General features: G+C 41.3%; 1 protein-coding gene across 3 annotated transcripts; it reads right to left on the bottom strand.

Annotated features, from left to right (window-relative positions):
• Positions 1 to 832: 832 nt before the first annotated feature.
• On the bottom strand, positions 833 to 21,709 carry LHX8 (LIM homeobox 8). 3 transcript variants are annotated; one of them, XM_034780302.1, is made up of 9 exons: positions 21,424 to 21,709; positions 19,771 to 19,857; positions 19,528 to 19,689; positions 14,499 to 14,620; positions 12,808 to 12,836; positions 12,023 to 12,126; positions 5,862 to 5,957; positions 4,751 to 4,934; positions 833 to 1,391 (listed from the first exon to the last, which is right to left on the bottom strand). In XM_034780302.1, the coding sequence occupies exons 1-9, from the start codon at positions 21,502 to 21,504 to the stop codon at positions 1,315 to 1,317; spliced, it is 942 nt and encodes a 313-aa protein (XP_034636193.1). In that variant the 5' UTR covers positions 21,505 to 21,709; the 3' UTR covers positions 833 to 1,314. The 3 variants fall into 3 exon arrangements, with proteins under 3 accessions (XP_034636193.1, XP_034636192.1, XP_034636195.1); XM_034780301.1 differs by having other exon boundaries at positions 835 to 1,391; positions 12,616 to 12,836; XM_034780304.1 differs by lacking the exon at positions 833 to 1,391 and adding an exon at positions 8,437 to 8,495 and having other exon boundaries at positions 4,849 to 4,934; positions 12,616 to 12,836.
• Between the last annotated feature and the right edge of the window lie 1,756 nt (positions 21,710 to 23,465).

A 23,465-nucleotide genomic window follows, 5' to 3' on the forward strand; every position in this document is an offset into this window, starting at 1 on the left:
TTGCTCAAACAATAGCAGCAGCAAATGTGAATTCCCCCTCCCCAGAACCTTGTGACTTGGGTGTGAGCTTCTGAAGCTAACCCCATTTCACTTCAATGAGATGGTGACCAGGGCTGGCTCCAGGGTTTTTGCTGCCCCAAGGAGCAAAAAAAAAAAAAGCAGCTGTGATCATGATCAGCTCTACTGCCACCGCTTCAGTCTTCGGCAGCAATTTAGTGGCTGGTCCTTTGCTCCGAGAGGGAGCGAGGGACCCGCTGCCGAAGAGCCGGATATGCCGCCCCTCTCCATTGGCCGCCCCAAGCACCTGTTGCTGGGCTGGTGCCGGCCCTTATGGTGACCACTGAAGTCAATACTAGGAGCTGCTTCAGCAATCTCCTCCTCCTAAACCAGATGATAGGGTCTGTGCTGTTTCTCATTTACTTCACACATGGTATGAGAAGTTTGTTTTGAACCGCTCTTCATTCCCCACCCAAAAATGTTTACCTAGTATATTTTTTCCCCTCTCCACAGAAGATCCTGGGCAGTATTGTGCTCTGCGGTGCAGATATGCATTAGTTATAGTTTCATTTTGTGGAATATGTTTGAAATATTTCAAACAATGTAAGCTTATCAAAAGATGTTTTAAGTTAATTGACATTGCTGCAGAATCCTGGGGAAGGCAGAAGTTAACTCCATCATTTAGGTCTAATGTGCCTACTTGTACAAGGGGCCTGATCTTAAAATTGAAGATTAAAACTATGCTATCCTTTATAATTACTCATAGTTCAACCATAAACAATAACGTGTTTGTTTAGCAGGCTGCAACAGAGGGTTTATTCAGCTCATTTTGAAAATATTTGCAAATGAAGTTTATTTTGCCAACTCACAGACATAAGCTTTAAAGTATAGGCTGTATATAACTCAAATACAAGTAATACTTTTTATAACAATAACTTACAGATACAAACTAATGATAAACTACAATTTCACAAAGAATTGTAAACATTTTGCACAATTATCAGTCCTTTCTTTTAGGCAAAGTGCTCTTGATGATGAATAAATTAACAAATACATAACTAGAGTGGACTACTTCCAGACAATACAAAAAAGGTGTTTAATAAGCCTTGTAAACAACATAGTTATTTATGCAGAATCCATAAAAGTGTCTTGCAGGCCAACTATACTTACGTACTTGGGCAGCAAAATGGTCTTGAAAATGCTTTGGATGTTAAATAAAAAATTTACATTAATATCTTTTCAATGATATTTTAATACACAATAAATGACTCTTAAGAGAGTACATCCTTACTAGCTTTTATCCCTGAAAGAAAGGAATTAGGTGTGACTTATTGGCAGTTGTGTCATTGAATGGGGTAGCAAGGGCTGGAGTCCAAGTGCTGTAGGTGAATGAGCTAAAAAAATAGAAAGATTTATTGGTCAACTGCATTGAAAGTAGAAAACATTGCAAGCTAGTAAAAAAAAAAAAAAAAAAAAAAAAAAAAAGACACTGTACTATGATGACTGTGTCACAAGGGAACTGCACTAATTTCACTAACCTCAGCAAGGGCTCTTCTCTAGCACAGTGGTTCTCAACCTTTCCAGACTCCTGTACCCCTTTCAAGAGTCTGATTTGTCTTGCATGCCCCAAGTTCCACCTTCCTTAAAAACTACTTGCTTACAAAATCAGACAAAAATACAGAAGTGCCACAGCACACTATTACTGAAACTTTGCTTACTTTCACTTTTACCATAAAATTATAAATAGACTGCAATATAAATACTAGATTTCAGTGTGATACTTAAACTGGTTTTTCACTTGAGCCTTGTCTGAAGAAAAAGCTCTGCCGCCCGGGGCTGAAACATGTAACTTAGCTTTGTAGGGCCCAGGCAATTGCCCTGCTTGTCATCCCCTAATGCCAACCCTGCACTTGCAACCCACCAAAACCCATCCCATGACCCCCTGTGGGCTGCAACCCTCAAGTTGGAAAAAAAAAAACAAAAACCACCAAACAAACAAACAAACAAAAAAAAGCCACACACTCCTAGATGAGTTGAGTACCCCCTAGAAGACTTGAGTACCCCCAGGTGTACGCACACCCCTGGTTAAAAACCATTGCTTTAGCACAATTACAGGATCTAGCCAGTTTTAATGGCATTACAATTGTTTCCAACTTCTTCATTCTGGGTCACAAGCTATTAGGGCCATTTCCATCCATGCATATTATCCTGCAGCTTGAGAAGAAAGCAGACTGATCCTGTCTACATGGCAGATGCAACCATCTCAGGAAACCTGGTTACAATACAACTGTTCCCTAACCTAATTACAAATATGGTTCAAATTTGTGTGGTGTTGAAACAACTGAAGTCCAGCCTACATTACAAACTGGAACTAGATTCTGGTAACCTGGTTCATAGGTGCTGACTCCATGGGTGCTCCGGGGCTGGAGGACCCAGGGGGAAAAATTAGCGGATGCTCCGCTCCCACTGGCAGCGAAGATCCCCCGAGCGCCACATCCCCGCTCCTCTCCCTCCCTCCCAGCGCTTCCCGCCCCCGCCGCCTAACCACTGTTTGGCAGCACTTCGAACTTTTCGAGAGGGAGGGGGAGGAGCGGGGACATGTTGCGCTCTGAAGAGGAGGTGGAGAAGAGGCAGGGCAGGGGCAGGGCTTGGGGGAATGGAGACGGGGCTGGGGCAGGGCGGGGACTTTCGGGAAGGGGCAAGAGCCGTGCAGGGGCGGGTGTTGAGCGCTCACTGGGCAGAGGGGAAGTCAGCACCTATGACCTTGTTTGGCGATCACTGTAGTAGCCAGGTTTCTCTGTATGCCAGTGTGGAGAGAGCCTTAGTCTGCAATGAAGTTGCTAAATGTTCCCTAATCTCTAGTTCTCCTTTCAAGTCTTCAAATACAAATTCCAAACTAATAGTGTCTAAAAATCCTGAATTGGAAAATAAAATGTTTACTCTAAACACTTTTTAATTTAAGATTAACTAAAAATGAGCAATAATTACATTTTTAAATTAACAGCAACAAATCAAGTGTGTTTAATATAATTTCTCATCACCAGCATTATTATTATGTAGAACAGTGGTTTTCAAACTTTTTTTCTGGTGACCCAGTGGAAGAAAATTGTTGATGCCCATGACCCAATGGAGCTGGGGATGAGGGGCTTGGGGTGTGGGAGGGAGCTCTGGGCTGGGACAGGGGGTCAGGCTGCAGGAGGGGGTCAGGGCTGTGGTCTGGGGATGCAGACTCTGGGGTGGGGCCAGGCATGAGGGGTTTGGGGTGCAGGAAGGGGCTCCAGGTGGGGGGGGGCGCTCAGGGCTGGGGCAGGGGATTGGGGCATGGAGGTAGGGCATGGAGTTACCTCAGGTGGCTCCCAGTCAGCGGCACAGCAAGGTTGCCAAGGCAGGCTTCCCACCCATCCTCTCACCACGGACCTCACTGTGCCTCAGAAGTGGCCAGAAGCAGGTCTGGCTCCTAGGCGAAGGCGTATAAGCAGCTCTGTGCAGCTCTCGCCCGCAGGCACTGCCCCCCCCCAGCTCCCATTGGCTGGTGCTCAGATGGGGGCAGTGCACGGAGACCCGGGGGCCTCCCGCCTATGAGCCGGATCTGCTGCTGACTGCTCGCGGTGTCAGAACAGGTAGGGACTAGCCTGCCTTAGCTGGGCAGCATCGCCGCCGGGACTTTTAACGGCCTGGTCAGCGGTGCTGACCAGAGCCGCCGCAACCCAGTGCCTTCCATTCCATGACCCAGTACTGGGTCGCAACCCGCACTTTGAAAACCACTGATGTAGAAAGTACACAGTGATCTTTACATCCAAATCCTCAGCTATGCTAGTACAACAAAGGGAGCAGCTACAGTAATAGGTAGGATCCTACCAAATTCACCACCATGAAAAACACATCATGAACCATGAAATCTGGTCTCCCCCTGGGAAATCTGGTCTTTTATTTACTTTTACCCTATACTATACAGATTTCACAGGGGAGACCAGTGTTTCTCAAATTGGGGGGCCTTACCCAAAAGAGTTGCAGAGGGGTCATAAGGTTATTTTAGAGGTGTTACAGTGTTGGCACCCTTATTTCTTCGCTGCCTTCAGAGCTGGGCAGCTGGAGAGTGGTGGCTGTGGACTGGGTGCCCAGCTCTGAAGGCAGCGCCCCGCCAAAGTTAGGGTGGCAATATGATACCATGCCACCCTTACTTCTGTGCTGTTCCTTTCAGAGCTGTGTGGCCAGGGAGTGGCAGGTGCTAAGAGCTCAGCTTAGAAGGCAGCAGTGCAGAAGGGTGGCAATACCATCCCATCCCATCCTTACCGCTGCGCTGCTGCTGGCGACAGCACTGTCTTCAGAGCTGAGCTCCCAGCCAGCAGAAAGGGTAGCAGTACCGCAAACCCAGCTCACACACACACCAGAGACACAAAAGCCTTGTGACACTGACCCAGCCACCCCCCTCCCCCCAAACTCCTTTTTGGGTCAGGACCCCTACAATTACAACACCGTGAAAATTCAGATTTAAATAGCTGAAATAATGGAATTTACAATTTTTAAAATCCTATGACCATGAAATTGACCAAAATGGACTGTGAATTTGGTAGGGCCCTAGTAATAGGTGTTAAGAGAGGTTAGAGAGAATACTGGAAATGAGAAGTGATAGTCAGATTTTTACTATACTATTATTTACATTACCTGATAAATCCTCTTGCTTCACCTAAAGAAAGCATGGATAATTTTGTACTTAGATCTGAAGAGAGTTACAGTAAGTTACTGTACCTACCATCCATATAACTATGTAGAGCAGTTAACATTGTCCCATCTTGGGGTACATATGCTGAGTATGCCATTTCTTCTAACATTGGTGGAGACAGCCTAGAGGGCTGAACTGCTGTGACAGGAGCAGTCGATGAATGATTAGGACTAACATGTTTCTTATGGCGTGCTCTACAGTTTTGAAACCACACCTGAAAAGGAGCAAAATGTAAATTATGTTTGATTGTATTTAATTTTGACATTTAATTTAATAAAATCCTCAAGTTTATAGTTCAGCTGAAGCTGAATTCAGTGTCAGTGTCACAGAGCACATGGAACTGTGACTAGATCACCATTACATTGCTGACAAGAATGTTGAAATATTCTTGGTATGCCAGGTTGGATTTTTTTTTAAAAGTAATCTAGCCTCCATTTTTTTTTTTTTTTTTTTTTTAATAAAGAAGTTTGAACCTGTTAGCCAGGGATTATAGAAGTCAGCCATTCTTATAGAAATATTCTGAAGTTTTTAACCCAGGGATGAGTGAAAAGAGAAAGGAAAGCCCTTACACTATGGTTGGATCAAAGTGGTATTGTTTAATGAAGAGGGTCCCCCAGACCCCCTTCTGGATTTGAACTTCCTTTAAGTTTTAGATAGCATGAGGATAGGTTTTAGCTCAGGACCCATATCGAGGTTGATCAGTAGATGTCCTCTAAATCTTAGTCAGCGTTTGTACAATGTATTGCAGCAGCTTTGGGGGAAAGTGAGTAAATGCAATTACATCTTGCTCAAAAATGAAATCAATAAGTTTCATTTTTGTCTCTAGCAAATTTTGTATCAACATAACATTCATTGAAGAGACTTTTTTTAAAAAACATAAAACTCATTTAGGTGTCTGTATATTGTATCCCCCACCCAAAGTATGTGATGAATACAGTACATTTTCATCTAACAGATACGAGTGTTCTAAACAATCTTTGCACGAAAGATTTGATCTGCAGTTATGTTTAAACTACCAGATTAGATCTCTTTCCAACTAAGGAATTAGCAATTTTCTTACTTGCAGTACTACGCACTTTGAGTAAGTCAGGTTTTGTATAACTTGGATTTTGTGTTAGTGAGATAACTTTAGTACAGTCACCTGTATCACACGCCTGCTCAAGCCTGTTCTTTCTGCCAGTTTTTGGAGCGTTTGTGCATCTGGATTGTTGTCTTGAGCAAACTGTGCTTGCATAACCTGAAAAGGTAAAAGGTTGATTTTTTAAAAAATTAAGTATTGTAAGTGCTAGCAAATCAGATATTACAGGCTTCTCTCAAATTCATGGTCATATCCCTTCATTAGTGTAAGGGAATAATGCTCTTTAACCCCCAAGCATGTTGTCCCAGTTTATCCTTTTAAAATCATCATTTTCAGAGATAATCTCTTACTCGGAGTAATAAAATGGCCACATTCAGACACTTAGAATTGGAAGAGGCATTTTTCTTTGTTCTGGTTTGCAGTAGTGGTGGGAGAAATGCAGGTATGACGACTGCACTAGAGAGGGATTATGGCAGAGAATTCACTGCAGACTAACTTAAATGTTGTTGCTAGATAAAGTGTATAAACTGCAGACCACTGAATACATAAATGGGGGCACAGAATGAACTTTCCATGGTTGACAGGTTTAAAGAGACCAATCAATCTAGGTCCTGTATTCTAAAGAGGATCCCCATCTGATGTATGAATCTGTAAAAAGCAACAGAGGGTCCTGTGGCACCTTTAAGACTAACAGAAGTAGTGGGAGCATAAGCTTTCGTGGGTAAGAACCTCACTTCTTCAGATGCAAGATGCAATATTGCTTTTGAAATATGTATGTAATTTTGAAGTCCTGAGTTTATGCCACATTTACCTGTAATCCATCTCTGAATAATACACAGGCTGCATATAACAGACCTACTACTGGCTAATCTCACTAAGCAATGCCAGACATAGCTCAGCATAGGATTAGGATGATATGGTGCAATGTTTTGAAAACTGAAAAACTGATCATTTGTCATTAAAAATGAATGGCATCTTTTGCAAAAGTGGATGTCAATTTAACTTGTGTCTTGACTAAGTTCTAATTTTGCCTAAATTCCTCCATTAGCTTCAACTGGAAAATAAATTTTCACTTTCTGTCCTAAACTGTGCATCATTAAGCATTTCTGTTTTACCCTTAGAGATGGACTGCATTTTTGTAGCTAGTAAATGATTCATTTGCTCAGAGACAAACTATATATACCTCTACCCCGATATAACGCTGTTCTTGGGAGCCAAAAATCTTACCGTGTTATAGGTGATACTGGGTTATATCGAACTTGCTTTGATCTGCTGGAGTGTGCAGCCCCGACCCCCGGAGCACTGCTTTACCATGTTATATCCGGTCACGTTATATCGGGGTAGAGGTGTAGTTTGTAAAGCACTTTGGAGTCCTTTCATATGAAAAGTCTCCAATTATAAAGGTGTGAGAATTTTCCTAATTTAACAAAGTGAAACTGCATGGCCTTTTGCTGGTGACTCTGTAGTGGCAGAAAGGAAAATCTAAATTTGCTCATTTTTGGACTTTGGGGACCAATGATGCATTTGCAATATATGTTGGGTTACCAGGTAGCAATTGGTAAGGACCGGGGCGTGTGCAAAAATGGGCACCTATATCAGAAAGTCCCCAAAAAAGGGGACTGTTCCTTTAAAAACTGGACATCTGTGTTTGCAAACTTTTTCATAGCGTGGACCAAACTGAGTGTTTCATGGACCACTTCCTCTCTCTTTTCCAATATCATGGACCAACTCCTCTCCTATGAATAGTACCATAACATTCCAGTGGCAACTATAGCAATTGCTTCCTTTGAGAAGTGTGGTACAAAAGAGGCCCACAAGTGTTTTGTCTTTTTTGAGGCAAGGTAATCACACTCCACAATTTGGATATTCATTTAATGTCCCCTTTCTATGTATTCTGTTTCTCTTAGAAACCATAAGAAGGGTCAGCCTGTTACCATCTAGCTCCGCATGGACAACAGTTTGTAAATCGGTGTGGTACTGCTAGATGACACACTTTTGTTTCATATGTGTAAGGAAACATTTGTAGGTTAGATGCAGTCTAAACTAGCAGGTTCTCTTCTTAGCTCTCCAGTTCACGCAAGAAGCTCGTTGACATCTTGTAGAGGTGAATCCAAAGCAGAAATGGTTTATCAAGATTTAGGACAGCCTTAGAAACAGAATCACCTTTTTACTACATCATATAAGCCCTCAAATACCACCTTGACTATATTCTCCAGTCCAACACTTTAGATATAGATAATTACCCACTCCATTTGGCCCGCACCAGCACTTAGATTTGCCAATGAGTTTGCTTTGAGTATGAACAACAATAGAACCCAGAGAATAAGAGCATAAGAGACTTTATTGATAAAGTACTTTGGTTTATACATATTACCTTTTAAATTGGTTGTAGAGATAATATCCAATGGGCAAAATCATTCTACCACACATTAGTCAATTTTCAGTTTTGCTATAACAATTCACCCATCCCTCTAAGATTTCATAAACCAAAGCTATAAACCTGAATCTATTCCATAATTTGACTTAGCTCATTTACAGAGCTAATATTTTACATCAGCAGCTATTTTCTAGTTTGTCTTAAATAAAAACCCATTCTGTCACTCAGAGTTTTATATGAAAAAAAGAGATAGTTTCTTACTTGTTAATTGGGTTCTCCATGTCCCAATATGCCAGCCCATATTGTGGGTATAAGTCCTCCTACCAGCAGATGGAAACAGGAAAAAAGTAAAGCTCTTGTGAAGTCAAAGTTTGTAAAGTGCTTTGAATACAGAGCACTACGTAAGAGTCAATTACTGTGTTATTCCTCCTATAAAGGAAGTTAGCTGGATGAACCTCTTCAGACTTCCGGAGCATTAAAAATTCTATTCTGTTCATATTAAAACTCCATAAAAACGTTTAAGGGAGAAATTAGACCCATCTTCACCAACATGAGAGATGGCAGGGTGGGATGCCTAGGCTGATCGAGAATACTACCTCTCAATTTTCCGCCTATTGAGCGTGAACTTGAAAAGCACCTTCCAATTCCAAAACAGGCATGTGGTGGGTACCAGAGAAGAACAGATGGATGGATTACAACATCTATAAGCCTAGACTTCCATAAATGCGTTTCTAGAAGCTTCCCACATTAGGTCTCTTTAGTGACATAAAAGGGTATGCAACACACACCCAGGGAGTTGCTTTACATATTTCTGGAAGAGAACCTTTCCCCACATCCACAATCTCCATAGAAGCACTTGTCAAATTATTCTGAATATGGCTATCTATACCTGCCACCATGTGCTGCTTCAATGCAGTTTTAAAACCAGAGATGATGGTGAAGCATTAGAAGCTGTTCTTAGAAAGTCAGATCCTTTGTGAATGCCCCAACATAGAGAGAGTTCTTTCGATGTAGATAGAAGGAAACCTTAATATGCCTGATATAAAGATAACACTGCATGTGTTCTTTCATGGCTCCAGAGGGAAGCTTTCTGACCCATGAGGAAAGACCAAGCAGGACCAGGTGCCTGGTGGGATAGAACAATCTGAGCCCAGATCAAAAGATCACATCTAAGGGAGAGGTGGTTATTTAGAAAGAAGCATTAACTCCAGAAGCCAAGGACAATGCTAAATTTAGAAAATGCAATCTTCAAAAAGGCTCTGCCCATCGAGGTTAAGGGCAAAGTACCCTAAGGTTGACTTGGACAGTAAAAGTCATTCAATCCTAAATCTAATTGGCCCTGAAACCTGAAGAACATTCCTCTCAATCATCCTGAGGAAGTAGGATACAATCAGTTTAACCTGAGAGGGGGTTTAAAGGTCTCCTTTGAGGCAATTCAGAAGGTGCGCTGATTAGTGCAATTCCTATTCTCTTGGTGGGTTCTGGCTCCAGCTCAGCCAGTTGTTTTGGATTTCAGAATCTTAGAAGTTTGAATAGCAGCAAGAGAAGGGTACAAGATACTTCTTTGTTCCCTCCTCCCCCACATTGCTGATATATACAATCTACATATTGCACTTCTGTTTGGATTATCACTGCCTACTCCTTCAACTTGGGGCAAAAATGGCAAAGTGGGTTTTTGACAGCAGACAGAGACCAGTCTCCACCAAGAGCCAACAGCCACATTATTACGCCTTGGCTTAAGTGCTTCATGTCCAATACCACCACTCTATTGGGCCACTCTAGGGACAATTCCTACTGAATACTCTCTTTTTACAACTGCCAGGGAAGGAGGATAGGCTGGCCAGACAGAGCTCAGATCAAGGCAGCAGAGAAGCCAAATTTAAGAGTGGCTACATATAGTGTGCTTGGCAAGCTTTTTACATCAGGCTGTTTCTTTAACAAATCCAAACCACCAATAAGAACACACTAGACTATAACAGTAAAGCACTGTTAAGGAACTGAATTGCATCTTCGGTTTCAGAAACTGAGTCTGCAAAAGAAACATCTTGCTGACCTGAGTATCAGACCTGACCTGAGAGACATGAATTACTGAGCTGAAAAAGATTCTCAATCATTTGCTTCAATTTGTCACCCAGAGTTCCCAGAAAAGACTGCATCCTACTCTCTACCAGGCACATATATGCTTCTGATTCTACCTGCAGCAATCCATCAGTCAGGCCAGAAATGACAGAATGGCTCTATGGAAGGAGACACATAGTAAGGACTACCATTTTGTCTTGGTGATTCTGGTAGTCACCACAGAAGACAAGGCCCTAAATGTTCAGTGCTGACCCAGAATGAAAACCGGAAAGAGTGTGTTACACCATGTGCACAAATATGAAATGGGACACAAAGGGATGCCACCTTTGTAGCCTGTAGGAGCTGAAGTCTATTCCTGCTGTTACCCCGGTAATGATTGGGTTGACACTGGTCATAGATTTTATCTTGAGAAGGCTAAATCAGGTTTTTCCTCAAAGATCAAATGATCTGAACTATTCCATGACTGAAAAGCTATTTATTTTCATGGGGGATAGGGACCAGTGAACAACTTCACATCAGAGACTAAGTCCAAAGATGTAAATCTTAGTGGGCCATAATCAAGGCAATCATGATGCAGGAGGAAGCCCTAGTGACAGAGGAGATTCAGCCAGCCAGCCCCCTTTAGAGCAGACTTAACCACACAAGAGTTTTGATTCATCAGCCCCCACAACACGCGGAGTCTCCCATCTCTTCATCATAAGAAGTATATCCACTGACTGAGCTGGTATAGAGGGATGTTGGAAAATGCTTCATACTATATAGTACGTCCAAACCAAAAGAGTAAATTGTGACCATGATATTCTCATACTGCTTAAGTTTCAAATACACTCTTTCAGTATTTAACTTTGCCCCAACCCCACCCTCTCTACGAAAATATATTTTTGACCTAAAACAGGTAGCGCTGAGTAGTGAAATGAAGATTCTGAAAAATAAGCCAACATTCCACTCTTAAATATAGAGGAGAATATGCTTTAATAGGTAGTCTCAAGATCTGAATGTTTTGGAAAAGTCACTTATTAAGGGGGTGGGGACAAAAAGCAAGGAATATTCATTGACAGTCATTAATACTTGTTTTATAAGTCACATATATTTACAATCTTCAGTATACTTAAGCATACCAGAGAGAGGTTGGTCCTTCCTCCACAAAAGACAAACCAGCAGAAAGTAGTTCAATTATTCCACCCCCCCCCCTCGCCATATAAAATAGGGACGGGTTAATTTGACTGGAGCCAACCTGAGAGTTCCTGTTTATGCTGATGTGAACATAATACTTTCCAATTCTGAGGACACAATCTTGATGGTCATTAAAAGGCTGATTGTGGTGGTATAATGAAATCTAAAACTCCAACACACTAGTGTCCTGAGAAGGCATATGAAGTACATTTCCTTTGTATATTTTTTCATAATACATAATTCTGAAGATATTTTTTCTTTACTGTAATTATGCATAGTGATATAAATGTCTGATTAAATGGATTTCATCAAGCAGTCATACTAGATCAACATTTTGGTTTCCACTTTGCACAATTACTAGCTGCCCTGAGGGAAACAAAAAGCTAGAGGAGTAACTATTTCATATTAAACTGCTAAAGCTAACAAAGTATTCCAGAAACATGCCATGTCTTGATAATTTGTTAAATAGTTTAGAACATAGAGGATAGTTTGCTCATATGTAACTATATTTATATCAATTTGCAGTCATTCATTGCATAAAATCTTTATGCATTTCTGAACTGTCAGTTTTCAGTGCTCACAATGCTGCCTCTACCTGGAGTTGATCTGCTGTGAAGCTGGTCCGAGCTCTTTTTGCTGGTTTCGGATGATTAACATCTTGTTCTGTTAGTAATGCTCCTTCCACACTAATCCCATTCCCTGATGTGGAAAAAAAAAAATTCTGTATATTGATGATTCAGAATGATATTAGTCATAAGTCACACTACTCTGGAAAAGATTTCTAATGTTTGTTAGATGGTTATTATGGAATTGTACAATGGGTCCTGTTTTGTTCAAAATTACTTTGGTATTAATTTGGAGTAATTCCATGGACATCCAGATTTCACTGACATAAGGGAGAGCAGGATTTGGTCCAGCATTACATCTACAATGTCTCAGACCAACTGGATAAACTAGACATATTTTACTTTGCTTTCTTCAGAACGATAGAAAGTGAGTTGAACATATTATAATGAAAGAGTTACATATATTGGGTAGTTTGAACATTATTTTAATTGAAATACATGCACCTTTATCCTTAATAAAGCTAGAGTACTGCTTTTCTTATAAAAGAAGATGAAATAGCAGCAAATTTAGTTAAGGCTAAATGAGAGTCAAACTAGGAATTTAATAAAAGCAGCATATTACCATTTTCAACTTCTCTTTTTAGATTGTCCAACATACAATCATAATGTACTCTACAAAGGACTTTCTCTTCAACCAAAGCAAATTCCTCTCCAGTGGAAAGCTGTCTTTTGCAGGAGAAGCAGGCAAAACATGCTAGGTGATACACATTTCCCTTAGCCCTTCGGACCCAGTCAGTAGAATGGATGTGCCTACCACAACGAGAACAACGGGTTCCATACCGCCTACGGCAAAGAAGGGAAAACAAAAGGCTAAGTCACAGAAATAATCCTCTAAAACATGACCACCACCCTAGGAAAATTAGTAAACAATGTAAATTGTTGATGGGGAAACAGTCCATGGGATTCGTAGTAAGTGCACTGACTCTGTTCATTGGTTAGATGACAATAGAATTTATGTTGTTTTTCTGGAGAAGCAATTTTAGAAGTTTGCATCTGGTTGTTTTAAAAAAAAAAAAAAAGGGCTACCATCCAATTACAAATTTAATACTTTCCTTAAGTCAGAGGGCAAAATGTATTTAATCACTGAAGTGGAATCAAATATTCACTTACCCCACCACTGTCTAAATACCCCTTTTAATCCATTGTCAACTGTCTCCCTGTCCTATTTATCTAGTGTTCTACGACCTCCCAGTTATCCAAACATATTCCCCGTTGCCCAAATAATTTGGGTCTTAGTTCAATTGCTAACTGAAAGTTAAAACAGAGAAAATATATCTAGAAAGCTTCTAGAGGGAAAGAGATTAGATTCCAGGAAATAACAAGGGGAAAAAAGTACAGCATCTAATTTTGTTATGATCTTTAGAAGAACTTCAAATATCCAACTTTATCTAGAATCTGGAAAATAATGACTATATATATATATATATATATAATAAGCATGGATATTTATTCTTTAGGATTACATGTGACACCTTCCAAAATAGATGCTTAAACTGAGGCTCCAAGAAACCTAAACAACTAGCCTAGTTTTTTTCAAAAGGGCTAAGCACTCATCAGTAGATTTTAAATTACTATTTAGTTTAAATTATTCTCTTTTGGTATTAGAGCGGTCATCAGATGATCAGTTTATTTCATGGCTGAATATTCCCTACCTGCTTTGGATTTGGGGTGAAATCTTAGCTCCACTGAAGTCAATGGCAAAGCTCCCATTGACTTCGAAAAGATGCCAGGACTTCACTCCTGATTTTGTCAATTGCAAATTCCCCTCAATTCCCTTTGAAGCCAGTACAAGTTACCATAATCCACATTTCACAGAATCTTACCCTAATCTTGCACTGCATGCCACCACACCTCTGAAACCAACTGCTCATAAATCAACACATTATAATTATGGGAACATGCTGTTTACAGGTTGCATGGAGATACAAAACAATAAAATAGGATTTTTAAAAAAATTAATACTTTTTTATGGTGTCCTAAGGGTCTTGCTTGTGTTACAAGGAATTCTATCCACTTTTTCTTGGAATAGAACATCAAAGCTCTACTTTGTAATCTTGAACCAGCACTATTAAAAGAAAGTATTAATCTGATGACTTTAGAGTCTGTATTATTGCAAGGGCCTTGACTTCTATTGTGGATGGTTTAGTTGCCTCATGGGCTTCAACAGTGAGGGATCTTTTCCCTAAATGCTCTAGTTATTATACACAACATGGCACATTAAATAAATAATATATTACAACTATTATGATGTAATTACATTTAGAGAAACTGCTTAAGGTTTCCCCAATCCCTTCTTAAGGAAATTGAGGCTCTGGTGCATAGTGACTATTGAAAATAGTGAAGCTGAAAGACAACCTAAATACCAGCCTAAGTGAACATCCGGGTGTCTCATTCGCTTGTTGCCCCAGAAAAATGAGCTCCATTTTTAAGAGTCATATGATGTACCTGAAATAATCAAGTTTGCAGAAAATATCTTTATCTTTGATGTAGCAGCTGGTATGCCTTCCTAGAGAGGTTCTGCAAACACTGCACGAGAGACAGCGTACATGCCAGCAGAGATCATTTACCTATGAAAGGGAGAAAGAAGACGACATACCAATTTGGTAGCACAAACTGTGAAGGAGTGTTTTTGATTTATGTAAATAGGGAGGCAAAAGTCCATACTCTTATATGTACCACAGACTATCAGCATATACCATACATAATCAAAGTTTGTATTTATTTTTTTAAGGCAACACATTAGGATTCTATAAAATAATGTTCCAAATTTCATCTATGTCAATTAAGAACTACGCTTGAAGTTAATAGAGATCCTCAGTACGAGCTTTTGTGGTTTTGTGTTTAAAGTATAATAATGGGAAGTAGGGGATCTAGGTTCGGTTTCTGGCGCCAACATGGACATCTTATGCCTAGTTCTGCTCTCACACCAGCTGAGTAATAAAGCAGAATTTGGCCTCAAGTGACTTAGATAATTTTTCCAACCCTCTGTGCCTCTGTCTGTTCCCCTATCTGCAAAAAAGATCCGACCAACAGAAAACGCTAAATTCAATTGATGTATAAAGTGCTTTGAGATTTAAGTGCAGAGAACATTTGCCAAAGAAAACAAGCCACGAATTACATCTCAACTTTGTTTTACCAGTTGAGTCTGCACTCTTGTAATTAAGTTTATGGGCTAAGATTTTCAAAGCAGTTTTTGAACTATAGAAACAATGGAAATAAGTCCTAATGTAAAATCTATAATGCTGTTTGACTTAGGTCAACCTAGCTAAGTCATTCAAAGCTGTGAAAAATTTCATGTGATGTGGTTAAGTTGATCTTACTCCTCTCCTTCTTCCTCCCTAACCCGTAGATGCAGCTGGGTTGATGGAAGAATACTACAGTGATAGAATAACCCCTTTTGTTGGTGTAGCAAGTGTGTACACTACAGTGCTACTGCAGCTGTGCCACTGTAGCACTTGTTGTGTAGACGTACCCTTAGTCACAGAAAGTGAATAGTAGGTTATCAACAATTCTGAAAAGCTCTATACATTTTTATTATTAATAGTCTATCTAAAGTGTTTTGGAAACATAAGTTGTTTGTCTATAATGTTAGTATTGTGCATTTTTATTATTTGATAAAGTGTAGAACAGATTTTCTACATTGGTCTAATTTAATATTTGCAAGGACAATAAATTAATTTGGTCAAAAACCAATACTGAATGTTAAGGACTCCCAGTTATGATAAAAAGTAAGTAATAACATTATGGATAATACAACATTTTAATGAAAGTGGCAACCAAGCAACAAACTAGATCAGAAATGTTCATTCTCAGAGCCAGATTCTAATATCAGATGCCTCAAACAAAGATCTTCAAAATCTGTTTGCTGCATGCAGCACAGTAGCAGATTTGATATAAGTAGCGTTGTGTCTTTAGTCAAAGATCAGAATGCTGCCCCCCGAGTCGTAGTTAGGGTGACCAGACAGCAAGTGTGAAAAATCAGGACTGAGGTGAGGGGATAATAGGAGCCTATATAAGAAAAAGGCCCCAAAATCAGGACTGTCCCTATAAAATCAGGACATCTGGTCACCCTCGTCGTAGTTGACTTATCACAATAACCTACAAAATAATGTATGCATATGAAGGATGTTTTGAGGAGAAAAATTTCAGCCTATTATACTAAAATATAAAGTTGTTTGCATATTGTCCAGCATTCTCTCTCAATATATAATCATATTGGCAGCAGTCTTTATTGAAACAAAGACAAAACAAATTAACAGATTTATCAGATCATAATTTAATGCTGATCTACACCTCTCAATATCCTTGTCCATGGTAAGAAACTGTCCTGTTGATAATGGCTGTCAGCAATTGATCCCCACAAGCCAGGTGAAAATGGTTATACTGCTAGAGGAGGTGGAACAAAAGCATCTGGGCTGAACCAAGTCTCTAAGAAAATGGTCTGTACTAAGTATTTCCCACTATTGCGAACAATGGTTTTGGCTTTACTAGTGTTAGAAGAAATAAAGATGAAGACACATTCTTTTCTAGTTACTTTTCCCTCTATCTAAACCCATCAATGAATAATAAAGCGGCATAAATATATAATATACATCCCCTACCCTTACCCCTCCAACCCTCAAGATAACATTTGAATTGAAAGGGCAAACAGAAAGTGTAAAAAGAGAAAAGAAATGTAAAATGCCTGGAGCAGTGCTAATTGTTCTGACAACATTTTGAGAGTGTTGGGTAAGTGGTTGTTTATTTATGGAGCTTATGGAGTCAAGTGATTAAGTGACTTTTTTAAAAATGATAGGTAAATTGTCTAGCCTCATGGCTGTGGACAAAAGCAGGATATCCTGACCCGAGTGCACCCAAAAGCCTCTAACCCAGACCCAAGTGTATCCTAAAGGCTCTAACCCAGACAGCAAATGAAAAACTGGTTTCATAACCAGTCTCTTGATCTTTTAAGGTCCGATTCATGATTTTTGAACAATTGAGACTGGTAATACTGCTCCAGTGCAATGTAGCTCCTTCTCCCGCTACAGAAGCTACTAAACCAACCCAAGACGCTTAACTTATTTCTATAGCTCGAGAACACTTCTGAAAAGCAACTTTCCCTTTAGAATGTCAAAATGCACAAAATGTCTTTTTATTAGCTACTGACAATGTAACTGGCATAATACAGGACAGGAAAAAGAAACTGCCCATGGCCTGAGTAACTTACTAACTTATTTTTAAAGAAAAGTGTTTCCTGAGGCAACATATTCCTGGAATTCCCAAAACACTTAATTCTAGAATTCTCTCAAAGTAGCATCAACAGTTTGCCTTTCAACTAAAGCCCCCCCCACTTCCTGTAAACACTTACTCATGTGCTTAACTTTGCACATGGGAGTAGTCCCATTGGCCGCAATGAGACTGCTCTCACATGTAATGTTAAGAACATACATGTCTGCAGGATCAGGGACAAATATCGGAAAATAAAATGCCCAGGCTGCCAGAATTTTCGGGGTATGGATGAGGAACAATTGTATAGAAGGTGTGTCAAGGATGAGGCAAATTTCATTAGGCAGAAATTAAGTCATCCATAACGCAGATAGACTGTACAGAACTTCCATATCTGTGCAGCTCCCTGTTCAAATCCAACTGTGGGCAACTTCAGGGCCAACTGTGAGCAGAGAACACATTTTTAAGACTTTAAATTCTATTTACACTCAGTGGTCCCACATTTATGGTATTACTTGAAATATTTTTGCTAAACAACCTTTTATCTGTTCTAGACAAAGCCTAAGTTGTGGGTAGAGATCACCACATAGTGTAGTATTTCACTTTGTGAATTTGCATGTTAAACTCCATGACGTTCAGACCATTGGTTTTCTCTTGAACAAATCCTATTCAAACTCAGGTTAATGGCTGGTGATTTGTACCACATTACCCACATGTCATTCATCACTTACAAAGTATGCTTGGTAGTGCAGCTCCACAGATATGAAATGAGGGATTACTGTACTTTGCATAACCCAGCTGCACTAATAAGGAACAAGATTGTGAATTAAGCACCCCAATATTCATGGTTGAAGTGAAACCAGTAAAACTCATATATAAATAGTGTAGCTTATGGAGAGATTGTTCTGTACTAGATACTGTAAATTCTCAACACTTAATACAAAATATAACTCCCTAACAGTTACTGATTAGTCAGACTGAAATCAAAGTGTATGATTAATTTTTCCTGGTACTTTCACAATACAGGTACTTATCAATTTGTTTGGCATTTTACTCACAGAGGTTCCCATATTAGCAGCCATATGCTTTTGATGTACTTGTTTTTATGTAATTTCAGAACTAGTTCTGAATCAACAATGGGAGTTGCCCATTCAATTAATTATGCTTATTTAAAATACTTCAAATCACAATGTTAAACATGTATTTTTTGTAAGACACCAGGGATAACTCAATTATATCAATGGGAGTTTTGCCATTAACTTCAGTGGGGCCAGCATTTCACCGGACCCGGGTATTATTTTGCAGTTCTAGTCAGATGCAATTTGAAATGGCCAATATCTGAAACCATGAAAAATGAACATACTGGATTTTAACATGATGGTGGCAAAAACAAAGAGAGGTCAGTATTTTAGTGTTTTCAAATTTAACTATAGACTGCTAGCAAAAGTTATTTTTTCCAGAATGGAACAGTTCAAAGTGAAGATAGGAAGGCAAAGAATCTGAAACTCCGTGTTTTAGGTTTTGCTGATCATAAGATACAAATGGTGAATTGTTTGAAGTAAAAGCAAAAAAGTCGATAGTCTCCTGAGTCAAATTCCTGATATGATTTCAAATGCAAAAGGCTTTGTATTCTTGCCGCTAAGGCTCTGTAAAGGTTTGCATCATAGACCGGGGACGGGAGAGGGAGGGAAAGAAGTAATCCCCCAAGAACCATTATAAAAAGAAAGAGGCGGTTTTAAAAGGAAGCGAAACTATTCACTGAGCGCTCTCCGCATTACCAGCCCTGCTGCCGAGCCTGAAGTGCGAGCAGCCCGTTGCTAAAGAGGGATCCCACACAATAGTTTGCAAGAGCCAGATACTCTGCTGAAACGAATCAGGGGGTTTCGGACACAATCTGTGTTCTTCTCACATTGATCTCCCCAGCGCTTTGTACACAAGGGAATCGAGGGGGGCTACATTCGCCTCCAGTCTAACGCGAGCCCGGGAGAGGAATGGGCTGAACTAAAGCCCTGGCGGCCAGCCAGTCACCCCCATTTCACCAGGCTGGGGAGGCGACCCCCGCCCGGAGGGCATTGCAGGCAAGGCAGCTGATGCTAAGGAGCTGGAGCCGGGTAGGGTTCAAGAGGGGAGGGCTCGCTGCTGAAGCCAACAGCGCCCTCGGACTCCAGCTAGCTGGGGGCGGCGCTGCCTGGGACCCGCGGAGCTGCAGCTCCCCGGTTCCCTGCGCGGCCAGGCTGGGGCCCAGCGGTCGCGGCGCGCACTCACTCACCTTGAGCAGGTACTTGTCCACGATCTCCAGGCCGCAGCTGCTGCACAGGCACTTGCTGGGGGCGCAGCCGGAGGCCGAGGCCATGGACCGGGGCGAGGAGGAGGGGGACAGCGGGGCAGAGGAAGAGCAGGAGTCCTCGTCCCCTGCTGCCTCGGGGCTCACCTGGGGGAGAGCGGGGGCCTGTTAGCGCGCTCGGACCGCCCCGCGCCGCCCTCTCCCCCCAGCCCCTGCGCCGTCACTTACCAGCTCCCCTTCCCCGGCGCCTTTCCGCCGCCTTCCCCCAGCCAGGGCCGCCGCTCTCCTGCACTCCTCGGCCATGAGCCCCGGGAACTGCAGGGGGAAACGGGAGAGCTGAGCGCGCCGCAGCCCCCCACCCCCAGCTCCTCCCCAGGCGGGGGGCTGATGAGGCCACCTGGAGCCGGAGGCGATGCCCGCGGGCTCCTATGGGAGGTGGTGGCGGCGGCAGCTCCGGGCTGGCCCCACCGCGAGTGCGTCCCCGGTGCCCTAGGAGCGCGCCTGACCCCCGGGGTGGGGGCAGGAGGTTAATACCCTCCCCCCTTCTCCTCCTCCAGCCGGGCTGGTGGGGGCTTATTTCTTTAATAACTGCAATTAAAAGGGCACGGCTGGGCCGTGCAGAGCGGCCCCCGCGCTGGAGAACCCCAAAGGGAGAGAGCTTTAATGGGACACTTGAAAACTAATTACAACGGGATTTCAGCAGCCTGGTGTTTGTTCCAGTGACGCTTTGAATGAAAATGCTTCGGAGTCAAGGGAGCCAGCGGCTCTTGGTAAACTTGCTGCAATTAGAGCCGCCAGTGACTTACCCTCGTTTCTTTAAGGTGTAAATTGCCACTTAAGAGCTCAATGAGAGACAACAGTTGAGCTCCTAAAGGATTATTTTTAACCGGCGCAGAAAGCGGATCGAATAATGGAAAATATCCAGCTGAATTTAATTTGGTGTCATTAAAAAAATCGCACCTTTGTTCAATCGCGGGTCAACATTTTTTAAAGCAATACAATCGGGAGCGCTATTACACAAATCCTTCCAGCTCTACGTACACGTTGCGTTTCGGAAAGTGTGTGTGTGTATGTGCGTGATTGTTTTGATACACACACCCCGCAGTTACTTCCTAGTTTTCCAAGCTTACTGAAATCACACTATAGCTACAGGGGGGAAACATCCACTTTTTGGTTCCTTAAAATGAAATAAGTAAAGATTAAAGGTTAAATCTTCGTATATACACAGCTAGTACAAATCTACAGATCAGCGGATGTGCTATTGCTTAAAAATCCCTACGAGTTTAATATTCACTACGCGTGATAATTTTCCTAATCAAAACTACTATTTTCACAGTATTTTTTTAAACTTTTAACCAAAAATGGAAGTTTTGCTTTGGTTATAAAATAACCGCGAGCTCCTGAATACTTTAAATATTCCTAGGCAAGTTAATATAGTCACAGCCTATTTCTCGCTTGCTCATAAAGATATATTAAAGGTTCGGTCTCTAGTTTGTGGGTACACATTTGCTAAACTAAGGTCTATTTAATATAACCAGCTTTTACAGCATTGGTGACTTAAATTAGGAGTACTAGTATCCGTTTACAGCGTTAGTGTTCAAATTATCGTGCTGATTTGAATGTTCATTTATTCAGACTAATTTAAAGGCCCTAGTGGGTCTAAAAGCTAAACAATTCTCTCCTCCCCTCCCCCGCCTCTTCTTTGCTGGCAGTACACTTTAGCTATCTAGATGTGCTTCGCAAATTATAATCCACTGCCACGTCTAAAGAAACTCGAAACATTATGTAGCCCGAAGGTTGGTAACATTAGCCTGCATCTCTGAGAAACCGACCACTCGCGTTCCCGGCAGCGCTTCTGGGTTTTGCCTAGGATCAGCTCACCTTCTCAGTGGAAATACCAAGCGCAGGGACGTCCTTGTCTTCCAGTTTACACACAAACATCTGATCGCTCTTCCAATACATGGCACTGCTAGGACCTCTTATCACATACCAACTCCAGAAAGGGCAGCGCTTCCACCGACAGAGAAAACACAAAAGCACCTTTAAAGGGCGGAAAAAAATAAAGACTCCAAGGCCCGTATGTTGCCACTACTTGCAAGGCTGTTCTTAAGATCCTGTTCCCAACTTCACTGGTGTGAGGCCCTTCAGAAAAAAAAGTTTTGTTTTCAAGTGGGTGGAACCTCGCAAAGAAAAAAAAAAAACAACCTCGCAGCCTTTTGCTGGCTTTCTAGCCTCACCTCCTTGTGTAAAACCCGCCTTCTATACATGTTAAGATCTTTATCGTTACAAGCAAACCTGTTCCAGATTTTTGCTCTTAAAAAAAAAAAAAAAAAAAAAAAAAAACCCCACACAGGCACCGCTAACTTTTTTTTTTTTTTAAAGCTCCGTCTTCATCGTTTGCCACAGCTTCTCCTCCAAATCTAAACAAAGGTTCGGGTTACACCTCTTTCTGTATTAACAAAGAAGACAAATATCAGGGAAAGCAAGAGTATGTGTGAACTGTAGGTTTTATCTATTCTGCTGAACGCCGAAGCCTGAGATGTTTGTTTCGCCCAGAGAAACGCAGCAAATTCTAAAACCACCTAACTATTTTTTGTTCTTACCCATATCGCCAAGTTCCTATCATTAAAACCTTTCTCATTAAGATAAAAAAAGGAACATCTGAGCAGCCTAAAGATTATGGCATTGCTGTAGTTTTGAAATCAAGCCTAAAAGAATAAAATATGTTGCTAATTAGCGTCTGTATCTTTTATCGTGACCTGGACAGAGCCTGGTGTGAGTTGGCTGTCCACTACCCAGAGAGTTTCTGAAAAATTAGAGGTGATTCTAATCGGTAAATGATTCTGTGTAGATTATTTGTGCGTTTTTCTTATGATTCTAGGGACAATCCCCATAGAGTTCCACCAAACAAAATAGTACCGATGCGTTCTGAACCCTTTTATTAGACTAAAGCAACAACTTCTGCAACTTGCAGGTGAGGAGGTAATACCCTGTGTCTGCTTCTGTGTAGGTATTTAACTAAATCATATCCATGTGGTTTTAATTAAAGTTTTGTTTATTTTCCCATTCCTCTCTCCCGTTGTTTTGTTTTAGTTCTGTCTAAAGGTAAATGTATAGATGCAAGGCATTTTTGTCAACGCTATGTAAAACAGACTACGAGCGGCTGATTTCGCTGTTTATACATTTGGAAACAATGCAAGTTTCTCTGACGATCGGGTGAGTCTTCTTATTTTCAAGAGATCCTGCGAGGAGATAAACCTCGTCAACATTGTTGCTTAATGCACACCCCCAGCTTTCTGAAAATATTATCCAGATTACAGACCGATGTTGCGAAATCTTAAATACCTGAATAACTTTCACACCGGTGGATAGTTTCCATTGAGTTCAGAAAGTCACTGGCTACAACTACTCATTCACTTGCAAAGATGTTTGCATAGATCGGGCCCTAGGAAATTTCTCCTTGGACAAAAATCGACCCTAAACCCGATCGGACCTTAGATAGGAAGAGTTTCGCTTTCAACCTAATCCTAATATCCATGTCAGCTATTGGCAGCGTAAACTCGGAAAGACAGCAAGGCAGACAGTGTTTTTTTCTTATTATGACTAGGTTTATGACAGTTAGTATGATAGAAAGCCTAGCCACCCGAAATTGCTGAACTCTGAGAGCTGGGGGACTGGAGCTAGGGTTTCGAACAGAATTTAGGGCTGTATATTTAAACATTCCGCCTAATGCCTTGTCCAGAGAATCATCCTGAAGTGTCGTTAGCTCTCTACAGATTCAGACGGAGGATGAAGAAACTTCTGCTCGCAAACTAAAATCGAGAGGGGAGCACAAAGCCTACCGAAGAGCTCCAGGAAAGGTTGGTTTCTCTAACTTCAGAGATTTGGAATTAAAGAGGGGGGATTTCACCTCATCTTTCTCC

The sequence above is a fragment of the Trachemys scripta genome, chromosome 8 (assembly GCF_013100865.1).
Source record: "Trachemys scripta elegans isolate TJP31775 chromosome 8, CAS_Tse_1.0, whole genome shotgun sequence".
Taxonomy (NCBI): Eukaryota; Metazoa; Chordata; order Testudines; family Emydidae; genus Trachemys; species Trachemys scripta.